At 40.1% G+C, this 20,000-nt stretch overlaps 1 protein-coding gene across 2 annotated transcripts in view; it reads right to left on the bottom strand.

Moving 5' to 3' along the window:
• ZBTB16 (zinc finger and BTB domain containing 16) overlaps window positions 1-20,000 on the bottom strand; it is a 198,554-nt gene that overhangs the window by 86,028 nt on the left and 92,526 nt on the right. For both annotated transcript variants that reach the window (XM_089673086.1, XM_089673087.1), the window contains exon 3: window positions 3,771-3,868. In XM_089673086.1, coding sequence (XP_089529212.1) covers window positions 3,771-3,868 — 98 coding nt within the window. The remainder of the gene's footprint in view (window positions 1-3,770; window positions 3,869-20,000) is intronic.

Consider the following 20,000-nt stretch of genomic DNA (forward strand, 5'->3'; position numbering starts at 1 on the left):
CAAACTTGCTGAAAGCAGTGATTTTATAAATATGAATGTAAACCTAGAATAATCACGGTTAAGATAAGCCAAGTTAGAGAGAAACAGATTTTTTTTTTCCTGGTGCTTCAATGTAAAATCCGTATGCATCTGTAGCAAGGAAGTGCTACAAGTCTGTGTTGTGCAACTGAGAACAGAATGGACACTTTAAATCTCTGCCCCGGTTATGCACTCTCTGCTCCACCCCCTGGTTACATTAGAGCAAGGAGGAAAATAGAGAAAGCATGTATCTGTAATCTCGCATGATGATACACTTGGCTCAGAGCACTGTACATACTGTACCAGAGCTCTGGCGGAATCCCAGGGCGGGCACTCTGCCAGCTGCACAATAACAAACCCAAACCACCAGCGTAAAAACAAAACAAAAAAAAAAACGGACAAGAAATATTAAAAAGGAAAGAGAGAAAGCTGCCTGCAGAAAAAGAGTGCAAGTGACTGGGGTAAGAAGAAAAAAACTGAACAAAAAGGGGAAGCCACAATAGAACATAAACATGAACAAAAATGATCGCAGACTAATCTAAACAGCTGCAAAGAAACGTTTTGCTCTAGACAAAAAAAATTTGATAAAGTTAAACTTGCATTTTCCTTTTACATCACTGAACACTTGTGATTGCCAGAATTTTCATTTTGTTCAACCTGTGTGTAATTATTATAGAATAGTTTTGGAATATGGTAGATGTGTTTATGTCTGCAACAGAATTTTGAGGTGTCCAGCATGGCTCCCAATTGACAGGAGGCACAATATTATTATTATACAGTATTTATAAAGCGCCAATAGTTCGCTCAGCGCTGTACATTACAAAGGGGGACAGAATATATGAATTACCCTTGGAAACAGATAAAAGAATGTGAAGGACATGGTTATTCAGCAGCGATTTTCGGTTATGTGTTCAAAAATAGCTGTAGTGTTGCAGTTCAAAATCTTCAGTTCATGACAAGCTTAAAAAAAAAACAAAAAAAAAAAAACAACAAAAATCACATTGATAGATAACATGCCAGGCTCTATGAAAATACTTTGTTTTATGGGCTTCCACAGACCTCAGCTGACCTGTCTCATGAAAGTGACCAAGGGGCTATTGGTAAGGTTGGACCTTTCCGCTAGTAAGCTATTGATGTCTTGTATGGGTGGAATCTACTGCACACAAAGACATACTCACACACGGCAAGTATGGATGTCCAGGAGGGGTCAGATTTTCATTCTGCAGCCAGATGGTTTGTGAACATTCAATTTTAATCTACTGTCTGTGGGCACATTCAAGTTTTGTTTCTGCTGTGAAGGTTCTCAACCACATGGTGATGGTGAAGAAGCACCTAACAATGCATATACCGCATAGATTTTTCAAAACAGTGTCCAATCAATAAGGACATGGAGCGCAATTTACACTGTGCGCATGTAAAATGTTTATGCTAATGTGTCCAGCATGTGGGAAGGTGCATCTGAGTGTGGTGGCAGTAAAGACCGGGAGTTTACTTGGAATAAAACGTGGAGCTTGTATTGAATAGAATGCCAAATTACAAACACCCCATGTGGGAAGCACCACAAGGGAAAAAAACCTTGCAGTTCATTTCAAATGCAGAGAGGCAGACGATGTGCCGAAGGCGTCTGTTTCAGAGAGCTGAGTGTGGCCTGACCCAAATGGGAGGCTTTTGTGAAGGATGGGTGAGCCCTATCCTGTCCCTTCTCGTCTGGAACCTTTCGCTGCAGCTAATCACTTTCCCTCACAGGTGTGGCCTCTCTCCCTGGACTAACCACTTTGCAAAAAACACACCAAAACACAAGGGCAGAGACCTAAAAAGGGTTCTGCTGACCCAAGGTGGCTGCCAGGGGTCACCTGGATGCAGCATAGCCAACCGTAACAGTACTTCCTAGACCCAGGAATCCATAGAAAAACCCACTTTTCCCTGTCTCTCTCCATCTATGGTACCACTCAGGTCAAGCACCACCTACAGTGGAGAGCACAGACTGCACCTGCCTACAAGCATAACTGTACTTTAGGCTGCCACTGCAGCTCAGGGCTGACATAAATATTAACATTGAGGCCAATTACACATCGTAGATGTTTACAGGTCAGCACCGGATGGCTGCCAGCATTCCAGCAACCTCAGACGCTGGAAGACAGGGTTTGCTTGAGTCCTAGCAACCAGGGGCTGCCTGCATTCTGGCAACCAAGGACACTCGGTGGAAGTGGCCTAGTGGTGATTAAACATTGTTGATATTTACAGGTCAGCTACGAGCAACCAATAGGGTACGTTTGAGCAGTAAGCATATAAACATCAGCACAAATGTTATGTACAGACAGTGGATGGACAAGACTTTATGAAGGATCTTGCTTCCAGCAAGATCCTATGTAAAATCATACCCTTTGTGTATGTGGGAACCAACATGCAAATCTTGATATTGGCTGAGAGTGCCGAAGGCTGATTTGCCTTCCCCAGCCACTTTGTTTAATCTGAGGTACTTTTTCAATGATCAATAAGGAGGAGGATGGAACAGATCAGCTCCAACCATTTCTTGACAAAAAATATAATTTGCATATCACTTGGGACCAGGGGTGGACTGACAACTCATGGGGCCCCCGGGCAATAGGGGAACATGGGGCCCGTGTCCTTGCCCAAACTCAAAAAAGCCTAAGAAAAAAAAGGTACCAGTGGCATCTCATGGGGCCCCCTACTGACCCCGGGCGGTGCCAGAGTTTCCAAATGGTCAGTCCGCCCCTGCTTGGGACACTTGTGATCAGGTACTGCAAGGACTGCTTCTAAACTTCTATTTTAAGAGTATATACCTCTGTGTATCCCAAGCATGTTTGAATTCAGTTACTACCTCAGCTGGAAGTATGTTCCAAACATCCACTACTCTTTTGATAGCATAATACTTTCTATGGTTAATTTTCTATTCTTCTCCTGTTATTTTGAGGACATGGTTCATATGGAAAATATTGCCCACCAGAACCTTATTCACACCCTTATATATTTGACGGTTTTAGTAGTGCCTCTCTCTACCTTCCTTCCTTAAACCAATATTGTACATATCAAGTTGCTACAGTCTCTCATAATATGTCTGAACCCTCAGACCTCACCGGGAGCTTGTGCATGTTCTGCGTGGCCAGTAAGCCCAATAAAGCATAAACAGGGAGTGAGGCATCTAGCTCTATAAAATCGAACTTCTACTGGTGCACAGGTAAAAGGTACCTGCTTATAATATGTACAGCAGACAAAGAGAAAACATAGAGAAGGCACTATTTGTATAAGTTCCACAACTGGTTATGCATTTCTGAGCTTTCCATAAGCTGGAATTGTTTTTAAGCATAGCTGGCAGTATGATATCAGCTTTGACTCTAGGCAACTGATAAGAACATTATCAACTGTCTGAGGAAGTTGGAATCTAAATACCGGACATGAACCATGAATCATTATTGGACCCATGAAGATCGACAATTAGTTGTGTGGAAAATTGGCCACACTACATGCAAATTTTCAACTTACAAAGTGCCATTTACCATATGAATCTGGCACTGGAGTATGGGTTCCGGTAGAGTACAGGCTGCTGATGCCCAGCTGGCAGATGTTAACCTCAATCAAGTTATACAGCTCTTGGCTTGTCTATATCCTGCACTCTCTTTGTTATTTTTATGGACATCATTATGCTCAATCTACAATACTGTTATATCAGTTTTGTGAACTTGTAATATAGTGTGTGACATTTCAAAAAGTATAATCAAGATGGTCCTTACCTGAATGAGCCAGCAAGTGCATTCGAAGCCTCAAACTGTCCAGGAACCTCTTTCCACACAGCTCACAGCCGTATGTCTTCATGCCACTGTGAAGCTTCCTGCAGGATGCAAAAAAAAAAAAATTACTTAATATCACTAAAGGTCCACAATGATATATACTGTACATTTTGGTAAATTCTGAGGTTTCTTGATTATGGTTATGCTCATCATATACAAGCGAGATTAACGTATGATCCAAACACATGACAATATCCTAATTACTGGGGATTTTTTTGCCTAACAATCCCTCAAATGGGAGTTATCTTAAAGTGGAAGGCAAATCAAAAACTAAGTAAACTCTACTCCCACCCTCATTCTAAGCCTATTCTTTAACCCTGTAATTGGAAAAACTCCGATACTTACTAATTCTCTCTGGTCTGGTCACATGATCAGGCTCCAGCACCAGCTACAGTGTAGAGGAAGGACAGCCCACAACGGATGCCCCATTGTAAGCCTATGGGTGATATCACCACCCAGGCTCTGCAGCCATTGTTGGCAATCTCTCCTCTATACTGAAGCTGGTGCTTTGATGACAAAGTCCAGGAAGTGACGAAACGCGTCGGGACACGTGACGTATGACACAATTACGTTTTACTGGAAGTGCGATTGCAGCCATCTTTGCTTAAGGAAAATGCGGTTTTCTCCAGAAAAGTGCTTGTTCTTTTGCCATACAAGCTGAAAGTTGGAGTTTTTGATGTAAGTGTACAAAATAAAGTATTATACCTTTATTATCAAGCCTCTAACTGCCTATTTGCCTTATGAGGGATTTGGATATATGCCCAAAGGAAGTATGAGAAATTTGGAGGTGCTATCATCCACCACTTTGAAAAAGCGGATTTTTACCTCTATAGGGTTTTTCTACATTGGAGCATCATATTTGGAATTTCATTTACAATATCACAAGAAGAAGTTGTGAAGGTGGAGAGAGTGATCGGAATTTTTTGAGAGACTTTTTGGGACCTTATTTTTTTATATTTTATTTATTTATTTTTTATTTTAAACGCATTGTAATTTTTTATTTATTTTCGATTGCTATTGCACGGTTGTGTTGCAGGTTTACGTTTTACTTTATGTAGATTTATTTGAAAAGGGATAATCTAGGGATAAAAAAAGAAGAAAAAAAAAGTTATTTGTTCATTATATCACTTTCAAGGGTGAAAGTTTTTATTTTCTCTTTTTCTTCATTGTAGTTATTTTAATTTGGGAGTGTTCGCAATAGTGATACTTGGTGCTGAAGAGATCATGGAACTGGACCGGATCAATTTCAGCATAGGTAAGTAACTACAGGCATCTTTTCTTTTTCTGGGTAGAGTAGGTTTAGAATGGGGGTGGGAGTAGATTTAGGCTTAGTTATGTTTTATTAAAGCATACTTCAATATATTCAATTCTGCATATTAAGCGACGACAGCATTTTCCAAAGCTATGATCGTGTTGAATAATTATTGTACAAACCAAGCATGATTCTCACAACGCTTATGGAGTGATCTAAAAAGCCTCTCTGTATAGGAAATAAATAAAAGCATGAGGAATTGGCCTGATTAAAAGGAAAAATTTCCCTGTATGAAGAGGAGTTCCTGTGATCCTTTGAGGCAGTTAAGGCATTCTAGCTTTTAAAAATGGAAGCATCACTTACAATTCTAGAGCCATCTATGGCTATCCTAAATAGGCACACCTCAATGAGACCAACAGACAAGATGGCAATGGTAAAACAAGCCTGTTTAGTACACACTGTATAAAGCCAATACAAGAGGCTTCAGAGTTGACATTACATGGGGTTTACAAACATTGTAATTCTTAATAATTAGACCCCTTTGGAGGTTCTGTCATCTATTGGTATATGGCTGGTATACCTCTACTGTATTAGCAGAGACCAAGAGAATAATCTGAAGTCTACTGTACCATCTGATGATACCATTGATCACCAGCGATGGGTTATGACTGATTTTACTTTATATTATCTCATGGATCAGTAGGGGTTATTTGTATAGTATTTTGCAATACTTTATTCTGTTACACCTCAGTGTTACAGAGTCAGTGTAAAAAATTGTTGACCAATGCAACCAGACTGCTCTTGGAAAATTACATTTGGTTGGCTGCTAAAGGTAGCATGTCCTCTTTTGCTCTAGTTTTCTTTAACCAGCCCTTTTGCACAGATAACTTGTCAGAGGACTATTAAAAAGTTTTAGCAATATGCTATTCTTGTATACCTGTATATACCAGCGCCTTACCCACATCCTCCTACAATACCTGGTACTACATAAAGTTTAGCAAAGTGGAATAATAGATAAACAAAACAAGTGTCGGAGGTAGTAACAAAAAAAACAAAAAAAAAAAAAAACAAAACAAAAAAACCCTCTGAACAATTCAGGGTAATAAACACGCAATGTAGGTCCTTGATTCTACCCTCTAAAGAGAAAAAAAATATAAATAAAACCACAGAATACATTGATATTTCTTTGCCTAGCAGACCAGACAAAACCTTTGGGTAGCTGTAGTGTATATGACAAACATTGTGTACTTGGCTTCATGAGAAAGTGCTGGCAGGGAATGGTATGAAGTCCTGTGTCCTTGCCAGCCATCTTTAAAACTTCTGAAGTTCCAAAAAATACTTGGTGCCCTACTGTGCAATGATTTTCTGCACTTGCTACACCATACTTTAAAGTAAACACAAGTAAGCAGGTGAAGTGCTAAATTGGAACTCTGGATAGTATTACTTGCATTTAACTAACCACACACTAAAAATCCCAAAGTTACACTCTTAGTAGTTCAAAGTCTTGCACATAAGAGACAAAAAAAACCAAACAAAACAAAACCCACAGCATCAAAAAATGTAAAGTGTTCGTTAAGGCAGTTTTTTTTTTTACCTCACTACATTCTATGCAGTAAGGTAAGAAAAAAAACCAAAAAAAACCAAACACCTGTGTTTACCTCCCCTCGCAGCCCCCCTAATTACATACCTGAGCCCGAACTTGATCCAGAGATGTGCATGAGAGTCTAGGCTCTCGGCTCTCTTGCTCCTCATTATCTCAGATACAGCAGCATAAGCCACTGGCTCCTTCTGCTATCAAGCAGAGCCGGTGATAAGGAGTGGAGGGCGGAGCCAAGCCCTGCTCTGTGCGTCTTATGGATGCACAGAGCAGGGCTTGGAAGCGAGCACACCTGAGTGCCCCCATGGGGGGGCTGCAGCCAGGAGAGCCAGCGAGGGACCCAAGAAGAGAAAGATCGGGGCTGCTCTGTGCAAAACCATTACACAGAGCAGGTAACTAGAACATGTTTGTAGAGCTTTGTAAAACAGCACTTTGTTTTTTATTTTATTAACAAATCTAAATTCAAAGTACATCACTGTTCTGCTGTAGAGGATTGAATTTGTCACAAGAATGGAATGCATCTACCATGTTCCCCCATCAACTGCCCAATAGGATTTTTAAGGCATTTAATATTCCCATAAAGTGTATGTAAGCCCCCAATCTATTTTTTTCAGTATTTCTGGCATCACGTCTCACTTCAAACAGCTTTTTGTTTTTCTTTTTTTAAACACAGATTTTGTTGCAAAAGTGTTTTAAAGGAGATCCTTCCAATGACATCACTACCTGTTTCAGCCTGACACCGCTAAGCCACTGCCATGCAATTACCAACAGTAGATGGGCAGCCTATTGGTGAACTGAAGGAGCACACCCACCAGTCTGACAACGCAGCAGTATATTGGGGGGCAATGGCTTAGCTCAAAGGATGGACCACCAGGTATGAAATTTTACAGCATTTGCTAAAAAGGGCAGCACAGCGGCTAAATGGTTAGCACTTTCACCTAGCAGTACTAGCAACGTTGGTTCAAATCCCAACCACAGCACCACCTGCCTGGAATTTTCATGTTCTCCCTGTGCCTGCGTGGGTTTCCTTTGGGTACTCCGGTTTCCTCCCACACTCCAAAGACATGCTGGTAGGTTAATTGGCTCTAGTATGTATGAATGTAAGTTAGGGACCTTAGATTGTACGCTCCTTGAGGGTTAGGGACTGATGTGAATGTACAATATATGTAAAGCACTGCATACATTGATGGCGCTATATAAGTACCTGTAATAAATAAAAAGTGATTTGCTTAGTAACACTGTATATAGCGAGACAGGACTACAAACATATTTTGTGTTTATATACACTTTGACGTTTTAACAATCATATGTCATTGTACTTTTCCTATAAAAAAAAAAAATGTCACTAGTGGTTAAGAAAAGTTGAGATTCCCACAATTTCCAATGTACAGCCTTGTATTGCTGGCAAGATTATGCTATCAATATTAAGCATCCTATAGATAATTTAGGATTACCGTCACCTAAGGCTCTATTACCTGCTTCATATTTAACAGCTAACAGGCATTCAAAATCTCCTCCTAAAATAGATAAATAGAGCAGACACAACACTTTCCACCAAAGGACAAAGAACTTTATCTGTACAATAAAGGGAAACAAATAACAGGATAGTGGGATCAACTTGTCTCAATTAACTGATAAAACTCACAGATTACACTGACAGATTTGACTGATCTATCTGGAATTACAGCAGAGCCATGAATAATAATCATGGATTAGGATCTAAAACACCCCACTGGGGAAGAATCTGAAAGCACTAATGATTTAGGAAATAGCTATAATTTGGAGTGTGTGACTGCAATAAGTCTCTGAACAGCAGCGCTATTTGTCCTAACTATGCAGTATTTAAATAGAATTTCTTCCGATTGTAATTTCACCTCGAATAAAAATATGCACACCGAGAGATTACTTTATTTGTATTTAATTTAGATTGACCCATGCACTTTTAAGAGTTTTGACTGCTTACTGCAAATTTCAAGCAAACTGGAAAAATCTTCTGAGCAACAGCAACATACTTCATTGGAAATTAAAGGGATATTAAAAGCCAGTTTTTTCCCCCGAAATAACGGAAAAAAAAAAGTTATACTTACCTGATCTGTGCAACGATTTTGCAAAAAATGGTCAATCGTCTCCTCTTTGGTGGTGCCCTGCCAGTGCTGTCCGCTCCTCCTTTTGAGTGCCCCCTCAGCACATTGTGTGCCAAGAATGCACCCATGCAGGCACACTCCCGAGCCAAGCTGTGTGCATCCATAGACACACACAGTGCTGGCAAGCCACGCTCCCACTACCTCCTGACAGAAGGAGGAGCTTACGGCTCGCTTTGCCCTAAGTGTCTCCTGTGAGAAGAGGAAGAAAGAAAAGTGGTGCTGCAGCTAGGACAGTACTGCAGCAATGAGAGGTGTTAGTAGGTGTTTAGGGTCGGGGAACAGTTAGTGGGGTGTTTTTTACCTTCATGCAGGGAATGCATTAAGGTGGTATTTAAAAAAAAAAAAACCAAACAAAAAAATTAAATGATAAACATGTCATACTTGCCTGCTCTGTGCAGTGGTTTTGAAAAGAACAGCCCTCTTCATGTCCCCACCAACACTCCTGGCTCCTCTCCCTCGACCAGTGCCCCCAATAACCAGCTGCTTACTATGGGGTCACTGGTGCATGCTCGCTCCCGAACCCCACTCTATGCATTCATAAGACACACAGAGCCGTGGCTCAGCCCTGTCTCTGCTCTCTCCTCACTTGCAGTGATTGGCAGCAGTGGGAACCCAATGGCTCCGAGTGATGTCTCAGCCAATTAGGAGAGAGAGACCTGGGACAGCCAAGGCTCCTGTGCACATCAATGAAACAAGATCGGGCTCCGGTAAGTATAAGGGGGGCCCGATAAGCACACAGGTTTATTTTTTTACCTTCATGCATTAAACGAAGTAAAAAAAAAAAAGACTCTTTAACCTCTACAACCACTTTAAAAGGTAAAAAAAAAAAAAAAAAAAAAAAAATGTTGAGAGCTTAGAACCACTTTAAATTGGGGGACATATGTTTATTTTCAAATTTAATTTATAAGGTGTTTGATATCGTAATACACAAGCATTAATTTCAGTTCATGCCCCATGAGCTTGCAATCTAATGTCCCTTCCACAATTCTACACAAAAGCTCCGGGTCAGCCCAGTGTGAGCAAAATACTATCAACCTGTCATGTTGTAAAAACCTGCGATAGGAAGCTTGACGCTGCAAAGACAACATGCAGCCTATACTGTATGTAGAGTCAATGGAGAATCGCATTCAAACTCAGAGTTGCAAGTAATTGGATTACCAATAACCAATCAGTGAAAACATACCCGATATCCAACCTTTAAAAGGACAGTGGCTTTCTTGGATAAAAGGGAGTTTTCAATTTGGAATCCTTAAAGAGAAATCTCCACTTTGTTTTTGGGGGGATAGGCTTCATGTCAGTTATACACAGTATTTTGCAAGGGTTTTTAGCGAACCTTGTCTCAAATTCTAATCTTGTTGTTTGCTCTTGATACATGACAAACCATTGCACTAACGTCCTCAAACAGACGGCTAATTGTGAGAGTCTGCCTGCTGTAATCACACAATTCATTTCTTATGAGAAGAAAAAAAAAAAAAAAAAAAAAAAAAAATCTAAGTCCTGATATCTCCCCAGAGACACACACATTTTATTTATATATATATATATATATATATATATATATATATATATATATATATATATATAAAAAATTATATTATAAGATATATATTAAAAAAAATTATATTATATATATATAATATAATTTTTTATATATATATATATATATATATATATATATATATATTATATTATATTAAAAAAAAAAAAATAACAAACACACACTACCTTTGCCAGCTCTCTCTCAAACTAGTGAAAGGCTGACTGTAGTGGACCAGTGATTAAGGTGGTTAAAATAAAAACCAGAGAGAGCTAACCATACAAAAAAGGAACAAATTGTGATTTTTTGGGTGTATGGGAGCTTGGTAGATGGAGCCAGGAGTCCCTTTCCACTTGCAGGAACTACTTAAACTGCACTCTGGTTTTGCTTTTTTTTTGGGGGAGGGGGGGGTGTTAACCCAGCGAATTGCTTTTGAGGCACTCAATGAAACTAAGCTCTGGATGGCCTGTACTCCGGCATTATCACCAGTTACAGGTCCATCCAACTATTGCTGATGCTCTTTATATAGCGTTAGTTTAAAGCCAAGGAAAGCACTTTTTGCATCTAAAATGGTTTTTGTTTTCTTTCATTTCTGCATTGATGGCTCTGAATATCTTTTTTTTTTCCTGTTACTTGATTTCACTATCTAAAATTAGGCCCATTCCCTAAATCCACCATTAAAAATTAAATGGACAAAATGTTTTTACCTAATCTTGTAAAGTGCAGTTGTCCTATTGAGAAAGAAAAGGTAAACAAAGCAAAGTCCAAGCTCTTTTATTACAAGTTGAGCAAATATCTTCTAGACAAGGTTAGTAAATGGATAATTCTACAGAAACAAATACTATGAGAAAACCTTGTTTAACCTTCTGACGAGTCTTTAACCTTTTAATGACCAAGTCGTGTTTGCATTGAGAAATAAAGTGAACCCCGTAAAAGAGGCTACAAAAATATCTTCTATTTTTATTAACCAGAAAAGCCTGCTATGTGCCACGTTTTGATTTTCACATGGTTACTTTTCCTGACTTTATAGTCAAGTGCTACCTATCACCTGCCCTGTCCAATGAGAGTGCCTTGGTGGACTGTAAGGGCACTTGTATCAGATATGTGATTGGCAACTGGCAGAGCTTAGTCATGCAGTCAGGAAAATCCATCCTCAGCAAATCTGTGAAAATAAAATTAGAGAGGGGCACATTTTCTAACCAGTAAAAGCCAATAGCACCTTGTGGAGTTTTCTTTTAGGTAAAATGTACATTGAAATGTTTTAAACTGAGTACTGGGTCATTTTACTTTTTAAATGGCTCCATAAGTACCCCTTATAAACCGCTCAGCCCCAACCAGTGCTATTATAATGGAAATTTCCAGTGCTGTATTGCTTTTCACGAGGCAAGCTTCAAAACAGTTATCCTTTTCCTTTTTTACTAATTGACTTAATGTTTCAGTATAATTAGTTTGGACCTTCCAACAACACTACGTACATGCTTGTTTCAGGTCAGTGATGTATAAGCAGTTAAGCAACAATGAGAATGACCACTCAAAAACTTGTACCTTCAACATCAAGTCAGCAGTGGCACCTTCAGTCTTTCTGCTTGGACCAGTTCCTTTAAAAATGAACAAAGTCGGCAGAGTTGATGCTGTAGACTTATTGGTCTATTGTGCTGGACCAGCAGTCTCCAAACTGTGGCATGGGGGCCAGATGTGTCTTTGCTTACCTTTATCTGACACCAACAACTGGGCACAATTCCTGTTGCCAACACCAAACATGGGGTACTATTCCTCCCACTGATACCACTTGAAAGGGCACAATTCCTTCCAGTGACATCAACGATAAGGGATAATTTCTCCCACCGAAACCAACAATGGGCCACTATTCCTCCCACTGACACCAAATAAAGGGACAATATTCCCTGATATCAACAAAAAGGGTACAATTCCTCCTAATGACACCAACGATGGGGCACTATTCCTTCCACAGAGAGAAGAAACAAGAAAGGAGCTTCGAAGTGCAATAAAACCAAATCAGAAGCGCCTTCTCATCTCTTCTCTTCTTCACCTGGAGTCTGCTTCATACTCTTAGATGTGTTGCCTAGGGCATGTCTCCATTCCACCACAAACTTCTGGCTGTCATCTTCTCATCCACGGTCTCCTTTACAGATGCGCTTTATGTTGTTTACTCCCACTGGACAACAGAACACTTTCTACTCACGGTGGCCCTAGTCTGGCCCCCCTAAAGTCTGAAGGACAGTAAACTGGTCCTTTGTTTCAAAAGTTTGGAGACCCCTGTGCTAAACAGAACACCTCCTGGACTAGTGTTGAGCCCCAAAGCCTTCATAGAAACATGCCGATAAGCTCAACTATGAGATACACACACACAAAATACACACAGGCTAAATGGTTAGCACTTCCGCCTGGCAGTGCTAGGGTCGTTGGTTTGAATCCCAGCCACGACATCACCTGCCTGGAGTTTTCATGTTCTCCCTGTGCCTGCGTGGGTTTCCTCCGGGTACTCTGATTTCCTCCCACACTCCAAAGACATGCTGGTAGGTTAATTGGAACCTGTATAAATTGGCCCTAGTATATGAATGTAAGTTAAGGACCTTAGATTGTACGCCCCTTGAAGGTTAGGGACTGATGTGAATGTACAATATATATGTAAAGTGCTGCATAAATTGATGGCGCTATATAAGTACCTGAAATAAATAAAAAATTAAATACATACATAATACACACACACACACACACACACACACACACACACACACACACATACACATATATATACATATACACACACACACACACACACACACACACACACACACACACTTTCAATTCACCAAAAAGTGCCTGGAGTACGCTGAACCTGCCTCTGTCTTACCTCGATGGATATCTCAATACATTGTAGAGGGGGTTCAGGACACATTCCCTTGCTGCCAAGATTAGTCGGATTGCGCATTTGAACATGACAGATGCAGAGGCAGATACGGCAGCTGCAGACATGAGGTCGGGAGGTAACGTACCAATCAATACCTAGTTACAGGCTTCAGTTTGTAAGCGAGAGAAGATGAAACATGGCAGGCTTGGATGCTCTATGTGAGATTATTACAGCCTAACAGATACTTGCGCAGGTAAACTTCACATGAATATTCCTTCAATGTGACCTTACTGCTACATGATGAAAACTGTAAATACCATACTCAAGAATCAAACCGTCACCACTGCTGATTTACAAATTGACCCCAGTACTGTGCAGAGTTTCATGGCCATAATACTGCCAAACAAGGGTTTCTAAAAAGGAACCTTTGAAGGTATGTGCATTATTTTCACATACTAAACAAGCCTACTGTCTGTCCATTTGTTTTAAAATTGATGGCCAATAACTGAAAAGGTCTATTTGGTTCAGTGAATATAGATATAGACCACCTACGCAATGGTCTATAAAATTTGATGCAAATGCATTGACAGTAATAGATGGACACTCTATTTGGTCCAGTGAATATCAGTCTATACTTCAAGGAACAAACCTAAAAAACACGATTGTTTACTTGCACCAAGGAGAGATAAAAGGAATGCATAACATACAGCTCAATAGTTCTAAATACAGTTCCAACTCTGAAGGTGTACCTGTTCCCCAACTTCGTATTACTTATTTACAAACAACTAACTGGGCCACATCAAAAACCACCTCAAGCTAGTCCTCTACACCTTTGAGCATACATGCATTGCAAACCTACTGTTCTTAAATCGGGACTGCAGTTTTTCCTAATGGTGCAAAGATGTTGAAAGATCGCTAGATGTTACCTTATTCATCCCCTATTTTGTATAATGGGACGTATATGCAGAACACACCAAAGCCTTTGGTTTACATTAAAATATAGGGTATGAATGACTCATGAAGCTTTAAGGACCTTCCGGAAAACGTTTCAAGAGGTCAATTAACCTAATTGCATGTGTTATTTTAAAACACTATTGATAAAATAAAAAGTTTAAAGACAAGACCTATACACTTGGGCTTTGCTGGACTAATAGGTCACTTGTGATCACTCTGACCTCCGGAATAACTCTGTTCATCATCTAAAAAGGTCCAAGTCTGTCTGTATTGCAACCTGTCGCTGTTTTACCTCCTGTTGCTCACCTCTGCTTTTACCATTAAGTGAGACCAGTGGAAGAAAATTCAAAGAGCTTCACCTGAAGCATCAAAGATCTAAACCCACACCTCCTTGCTGAAGACATAGGGCAGTCAGAGCCTGTTGGCACAAAAGGCTTACTTTTGATCTCACATTTTATTATCAGTTAACCTCATTGCCTAGATTTATTAGTCTTTCTAAACATATTACAAATCAACTTGTTTGAGCAGTTTCAATTTTGTTCATTGATTGGCAAGTTAAAGAAAGGGAACATAGAGGTGTAGACTACTACAACTACTAGCAGTGTAGACTCCTACACACACTTGTCAGGTGCACAAATCATACTGTGTTTTAGCATTTTCTAAGCCAGCTTCCTTTAAACAGCCTTTAAAAAGAAAAACTACTGTAGTGAAGGAATGCCAAAGCCTACCAGAAGCTGCAGACACCAATCTTTAGGATGAGCCATGATGCATGCATAGCATAAACCAACCATAGATGGTTCGAATTTGCTACACCAGCAGAGATTCGAACCATCTATGGGCAGCCTGATTGTACCCGATCAAGTCGATCGATGGAACAACTTGGGTAAACCAGAATATTGAATTTTTACATGCAATTATTGAGAGCAGCTATAGCCACTAGCAATAATCACTGTGTTCTCCAGGCAGGGACGGCTCCCCAGTCAGGAGAACAATTCCGCCACGTGAGCTGCAAGAAAGAAAACGCATCATCTATTGCCTGCCTTAGAACATGTCTCTTGCACCTTTCTGCTGAATAACCGTTTGATCTAAGTTTGTATCAGCATTTTGTAGGATTGAGGAATACCTGAGAACACCCCCTTCTGACTCTTCTTAAAGGGGCCTAAGAAATAGGTTTAAAAAGCTACATTATAACTGGGACAAAAAAAAAAAAAAAAAAAAAGAAGCAACCCATAATACTACACAGTAGCCAGAATATATATTTTAAGACACGTATGTGGCATTAACAGTTATACTAATCTTAAACACAACAAATATTATCAAAGATATAATTACATACACACACAAAAAAAAAAAAAAAAAAAAAAAAAAAGAAGTGCACATATGTTTCATTTGCATAATTCTCAATTTACTCTTCTGTTTCAGATTATTCTGAAATATAATTCACTTGGATTGAGAGATGGTTTTATAAAGCAGCTATAGCAATTACTGGTCATACAATTTGCGCTCATGGTTTAACACATACAACTTCGTACTACCCAAACTATACACCTGTCAACCAGTGAAGGGTTCACTCCTAGAAGCTCTGATCCTTGCGTCTGCAGTTTTAGAGCCAGATGTTCATGTCAGAACTGCTTCTCTCACCATACGAGTCTATGGGAAAGCAAAACCAGCTTGAAGCAGGTTAACTACAGGTCAATAAATACCAAAATATCTTAGAGGAACTAAAACTGATGTTGAACCTTAAATTCTAGTTAGTTATTGCATTGTTACATTGCACCAGATTAGATCAAGTAACTATGCATGTGCTATACCTGGCCAATCTTCATGAAAAGCAGAAAATCACTGTAGTAGGCATAGCTACTACAGTGGTCACCACTGGATTCCAGGTCCTGTGCTGTATGGCTGCCCTACTGCTTACTGAACACAGGAGGTCACTTGTTTGGCAGGAGCGTCAGAGAACACTTTGCATTTATTGAGAGAATGCAAAGTATTCTCTGATTAGATAAAGTTGAAGTCACCACTCTGCCTCTCCACCTCGTCCAATCAAAGAATGCTATGCATCGAGAAAATATTTTATTCTGTCTTCTCTGAATAGCACCTGTGCCGAAGTGACTGCCATGTCCGCTAAGCAACTTCCAGAAAGACTCCAAAGGCAACGGCAATCACTGGGGGCTGCAAATAGGTAAGCACTGCTGCTACAAACAGTTGGCATTAGCCCTTTAAAGTGCCATTCGCAAAGCACTAGGAGCCTCTGTCCTGCTCTGTAAACTTCTTATGCTAGGTCAGTGGTTCCTAGCCTCAGTCCTAAAGTATTCCCCAAAAGGTCAAGTATTCAGAATTTGCTTCACCTTGCACCGGTACTTTAAATGAAGGTCAAATGACTTCATATTTATGACCGCTATTTTATTTAAAGGGATATTCCCAAAACATAGTCTGTTCAGAGTACTTGAAGACTGGGGTTAAGAACCAATGGGGTTTATTTACTAAAGCTGGAGAGTCCAAAAACAGACTCCCTTCTGCATAGAAACCAATCAGCTTCTAACATCAGCTTGTTCAATGAAGCTTTGGCAATGAAACCTGGAAGCTGATTGGTTTCTATGCAGAAGGGAGTCTGATTTTGGACTCTCCAGCTTTAGTAAATAAACCCCAATGTTTTCGGTCATACACCCATGTACAGGTCAATTTTGGAACCCTAAACATCTGGGCAAGCTGATGGGAGCCATATATAGAAATAAGCAGCATCACTAATTTTCAGGCTGTTAATTACCCCCAACATTTTGACTAATACACACATCACAAATTAGCCACCAGCTAATCAGCAGATCCACACTTGGTGCATATGAAGCAAATGTTCTGTTCAAGGTAATGACAAAATGCTACCCCTAGGCTCCAGATATGAAGCTCTACTTTAACATTTAGTCCTTACACTCATGATCTCAGCCACTCATCACTGTGGACAACAGAGAAGCGAATGGATAATTCTATGCACTGTCCACTTTGAGGACTTTTCTTCACATTGAAATGAGACATAACATGGACAAAGGTCTACCGAATAAGGCATTGCCTAGAGTCTGCACACAATGTCCCTGATAATAAAAAGAAAGTGATGCCAAACCTTAGCTAAGAGCTCACAACTACATTTTTTCACCATAGGGGCACTTGGGTCATGTACACATGGGCATGGAAAGGAAAGTCTTATTCTGAATACCATTGCTACAGCAAGCAGCAGAAAAACATGGAAATGAGAATCTTTTTGCATGTAGTGCTAGACCATGCCACCTGATAAAAAGTTAACACTTTGTCTCAAGGTAGACAGACTGCACCAGAACCAATGTTACCAGCACTTGTATAAAGTCTCTCCAACAAACACATACAACACCAATTTAAGTATAACACAATGCATAGAAGTATGTCAAAGCAACTAGTACATACTGATAAAAAGTATATGTCAACTCCACCGTTCACTCTAAGAAATGAGCCTGGTCCCATCACCTACCAGCCAATGGCACCACTTATTTCAAAGTGCCAGAAGGAAGTGGCGTCAAAAAAAGACTCACACAGAAGAGTCAATAACTGCATGCTTACATGTGTGTCATTTTGACACAAAAGTAATCTAGAGCAGGGGTCTCCAAACTATGGCCTTCCAAGTGTTGAGGAACTGCTAGTCCCATGAGGCCTTGCGAGACTGACACCCACAGGCAAGACTCCCAGAGGCATGATGGGACTTTTAGTACTTCAACAGTTGGGGGGGTCATAGTTTGGAGGACCCCTGATTTAGAGCAAAGGTAGCCACTGTGTTTTAAATTTAAAATACAAAATGTAAAAAAGTTTGCCATGTTTGTGGCAGGTTTACTTTTAATAATCAAATAAAAAAAAAAAAAAAAGGAAAAATGATTAAACACGTTGCTTGTAAAGCAACGTATGGATCCAATTCATCTAAAGTCATAGTGTAAGTGGATTTTTTTTTCCCCCTCCAACACATTGCCAGCACAATGCTTAGGAAGTCTGACAGAAACCTATTTAAGGTCATTTATTGCCTTAATAAGCACCTTTGTCCAACAGGCAGTTTTTGACAACAGTGATAAATTCCAAATTTATGTCAAACATAGCATATGTTTAACAGCTCATTTCTAAGCAGAAGCAGCAGGCTCCCCTATAAATCACAGCTCAGTTTGAAATGAAAGCAGATTATAGGGCTGGGGCTATTGAGAGAAATATAAATCAGGAGAGTTTAACTCTTAATGCAGCACAAATTAACTGGATAGGTGGGGAAAGTCAGCTGGCAGATGCAGCGCTAAATAGAAACCTTGCAAGGAACCCAACAGCTACCACTTGATTACTACTAATAATTAAAAAAAAAAAAAAAAAAAAAGTGTGCTCTTTTTTGTGGGTATGAAACTTCAGTTCCTGAATTTAGCACCCTAAATATCCAGCCCAAACCTGCATGTTTGTATTCTACCAAAAACCCGTACTGGAGAAAGGATTGCCAAGGAAAAACCAATGGGCGTATTTATCAAAACTAGTGCAAGAGGAGCAAAGCAAGCACAATGCAGAGCCCAAAGGATCCAGGATCACTACTGTACCATTATAGTCTGAATTCAGGAAAAGAAAAATATAATGCATGGATTAAGGTTGGTTATTCCATACTCTGCTTTGCTTCTAGCATTGAAAGTTGACCACACTCATAAGCCCTTTCAGAATATAAGCTCTTTTGGCATAGCTTTTATTTTTGGTATTTCACATATTAGGCCTAGTTCACAAATGCTTCAGCTTGTAAACAATAGCCTGTAGACCAATGTTTAAAAACTTCGTATTCTAGTTTTCAGGAATAAAGGAAGAAGTAGTAGGGATTTTTGCTTCAAAAAAGTGAAATATATAGTACTCTCAAACTATCCTTATAATTATCCAGGGGACCAAACCCTCAACCCAACCCCTGGAGCCAAAAGCCTCAACCCAACCCCTGGAGCCAAAAGCCTCAACCCAACCCCTGGAGCCAAAAGCCTCAACCCAACCCCTGGAGCCAAAAGCCTCAACCCAACCCCTGGAGCCAAAAGCCTCAACCCAACCCCTGGAGCCAAAAGCCTCAACCCAACCCCTGGAGCCAAAAGCCTCAACCCAACCCCTGGAGCCAAAAGCCTCAACCCAACCCCTGGAGCCAAAAGCCTCAACCCAACCCCTGGAGCCAAAGCCTCAACCCAACCCCTGGAGCCAAAGCCTCAACCCAACCCCTGGAGCCAAAGCCTCAACCCAACCCCTGGAGCCAAAAGCCTCAACCCAACCCCTGGGGCCAAAGCCTCAACCCAACCCCTGGGGCCAAAGCCTCAACCCAACCCCTGGGGCCAAAGCCTCAACCCAACCCCTGGGGCCAAACCTTTAACCTTACTCTGTAAGCAAAACCCTTAACCTAACCCTCAAGCTCAGCCCTTACCCAAACACTTAACTCCTAAAATGTAATCTCTTCCACAACATGAAAAAGAATCCATAAACAAAAGCCCCTAACTTTAATGCTGCATTGGAAAAATCCAGTCAATATACTATTGCATGTAATTAAAAATCAACCACCTCCTTACTAATATAATTACCCTATAACACAATCAACACCTTCCCCTGAAAGTGTACCAAACTATATACGTGACAGTGTTATTTAACAAATGCTCCAAAAACCAATTACAATCACATTAATACCCAATTTTTCCATAGAGTAAATCCACTACCAATATATAGTCCACTATAAATCTTATGCAAATACGCTAAAATGTCCCATCAATTCTTCCAACGATATTCCAAAAAACAGTCCACCTCAAAAAAAAGAAAAAC

The sequence above is a fragment of the Staurois parvus genome, unplaced genomic scaffold (assembly GCF_062004578.1).
Source record: "Staurois parvus isolate SC_StPar_1 unplaced genomic scaffold, SC_StPar_1.0 ptg000135l, whole genome shotgun sequence".
In the NCBI taxonomy this organism is placed as follows: domain Eukaryota; kingdom Metazoa; phylum Chordata; class Amphibia; order Anura; family Ranidae; genus Staurois; species Staurois parvus.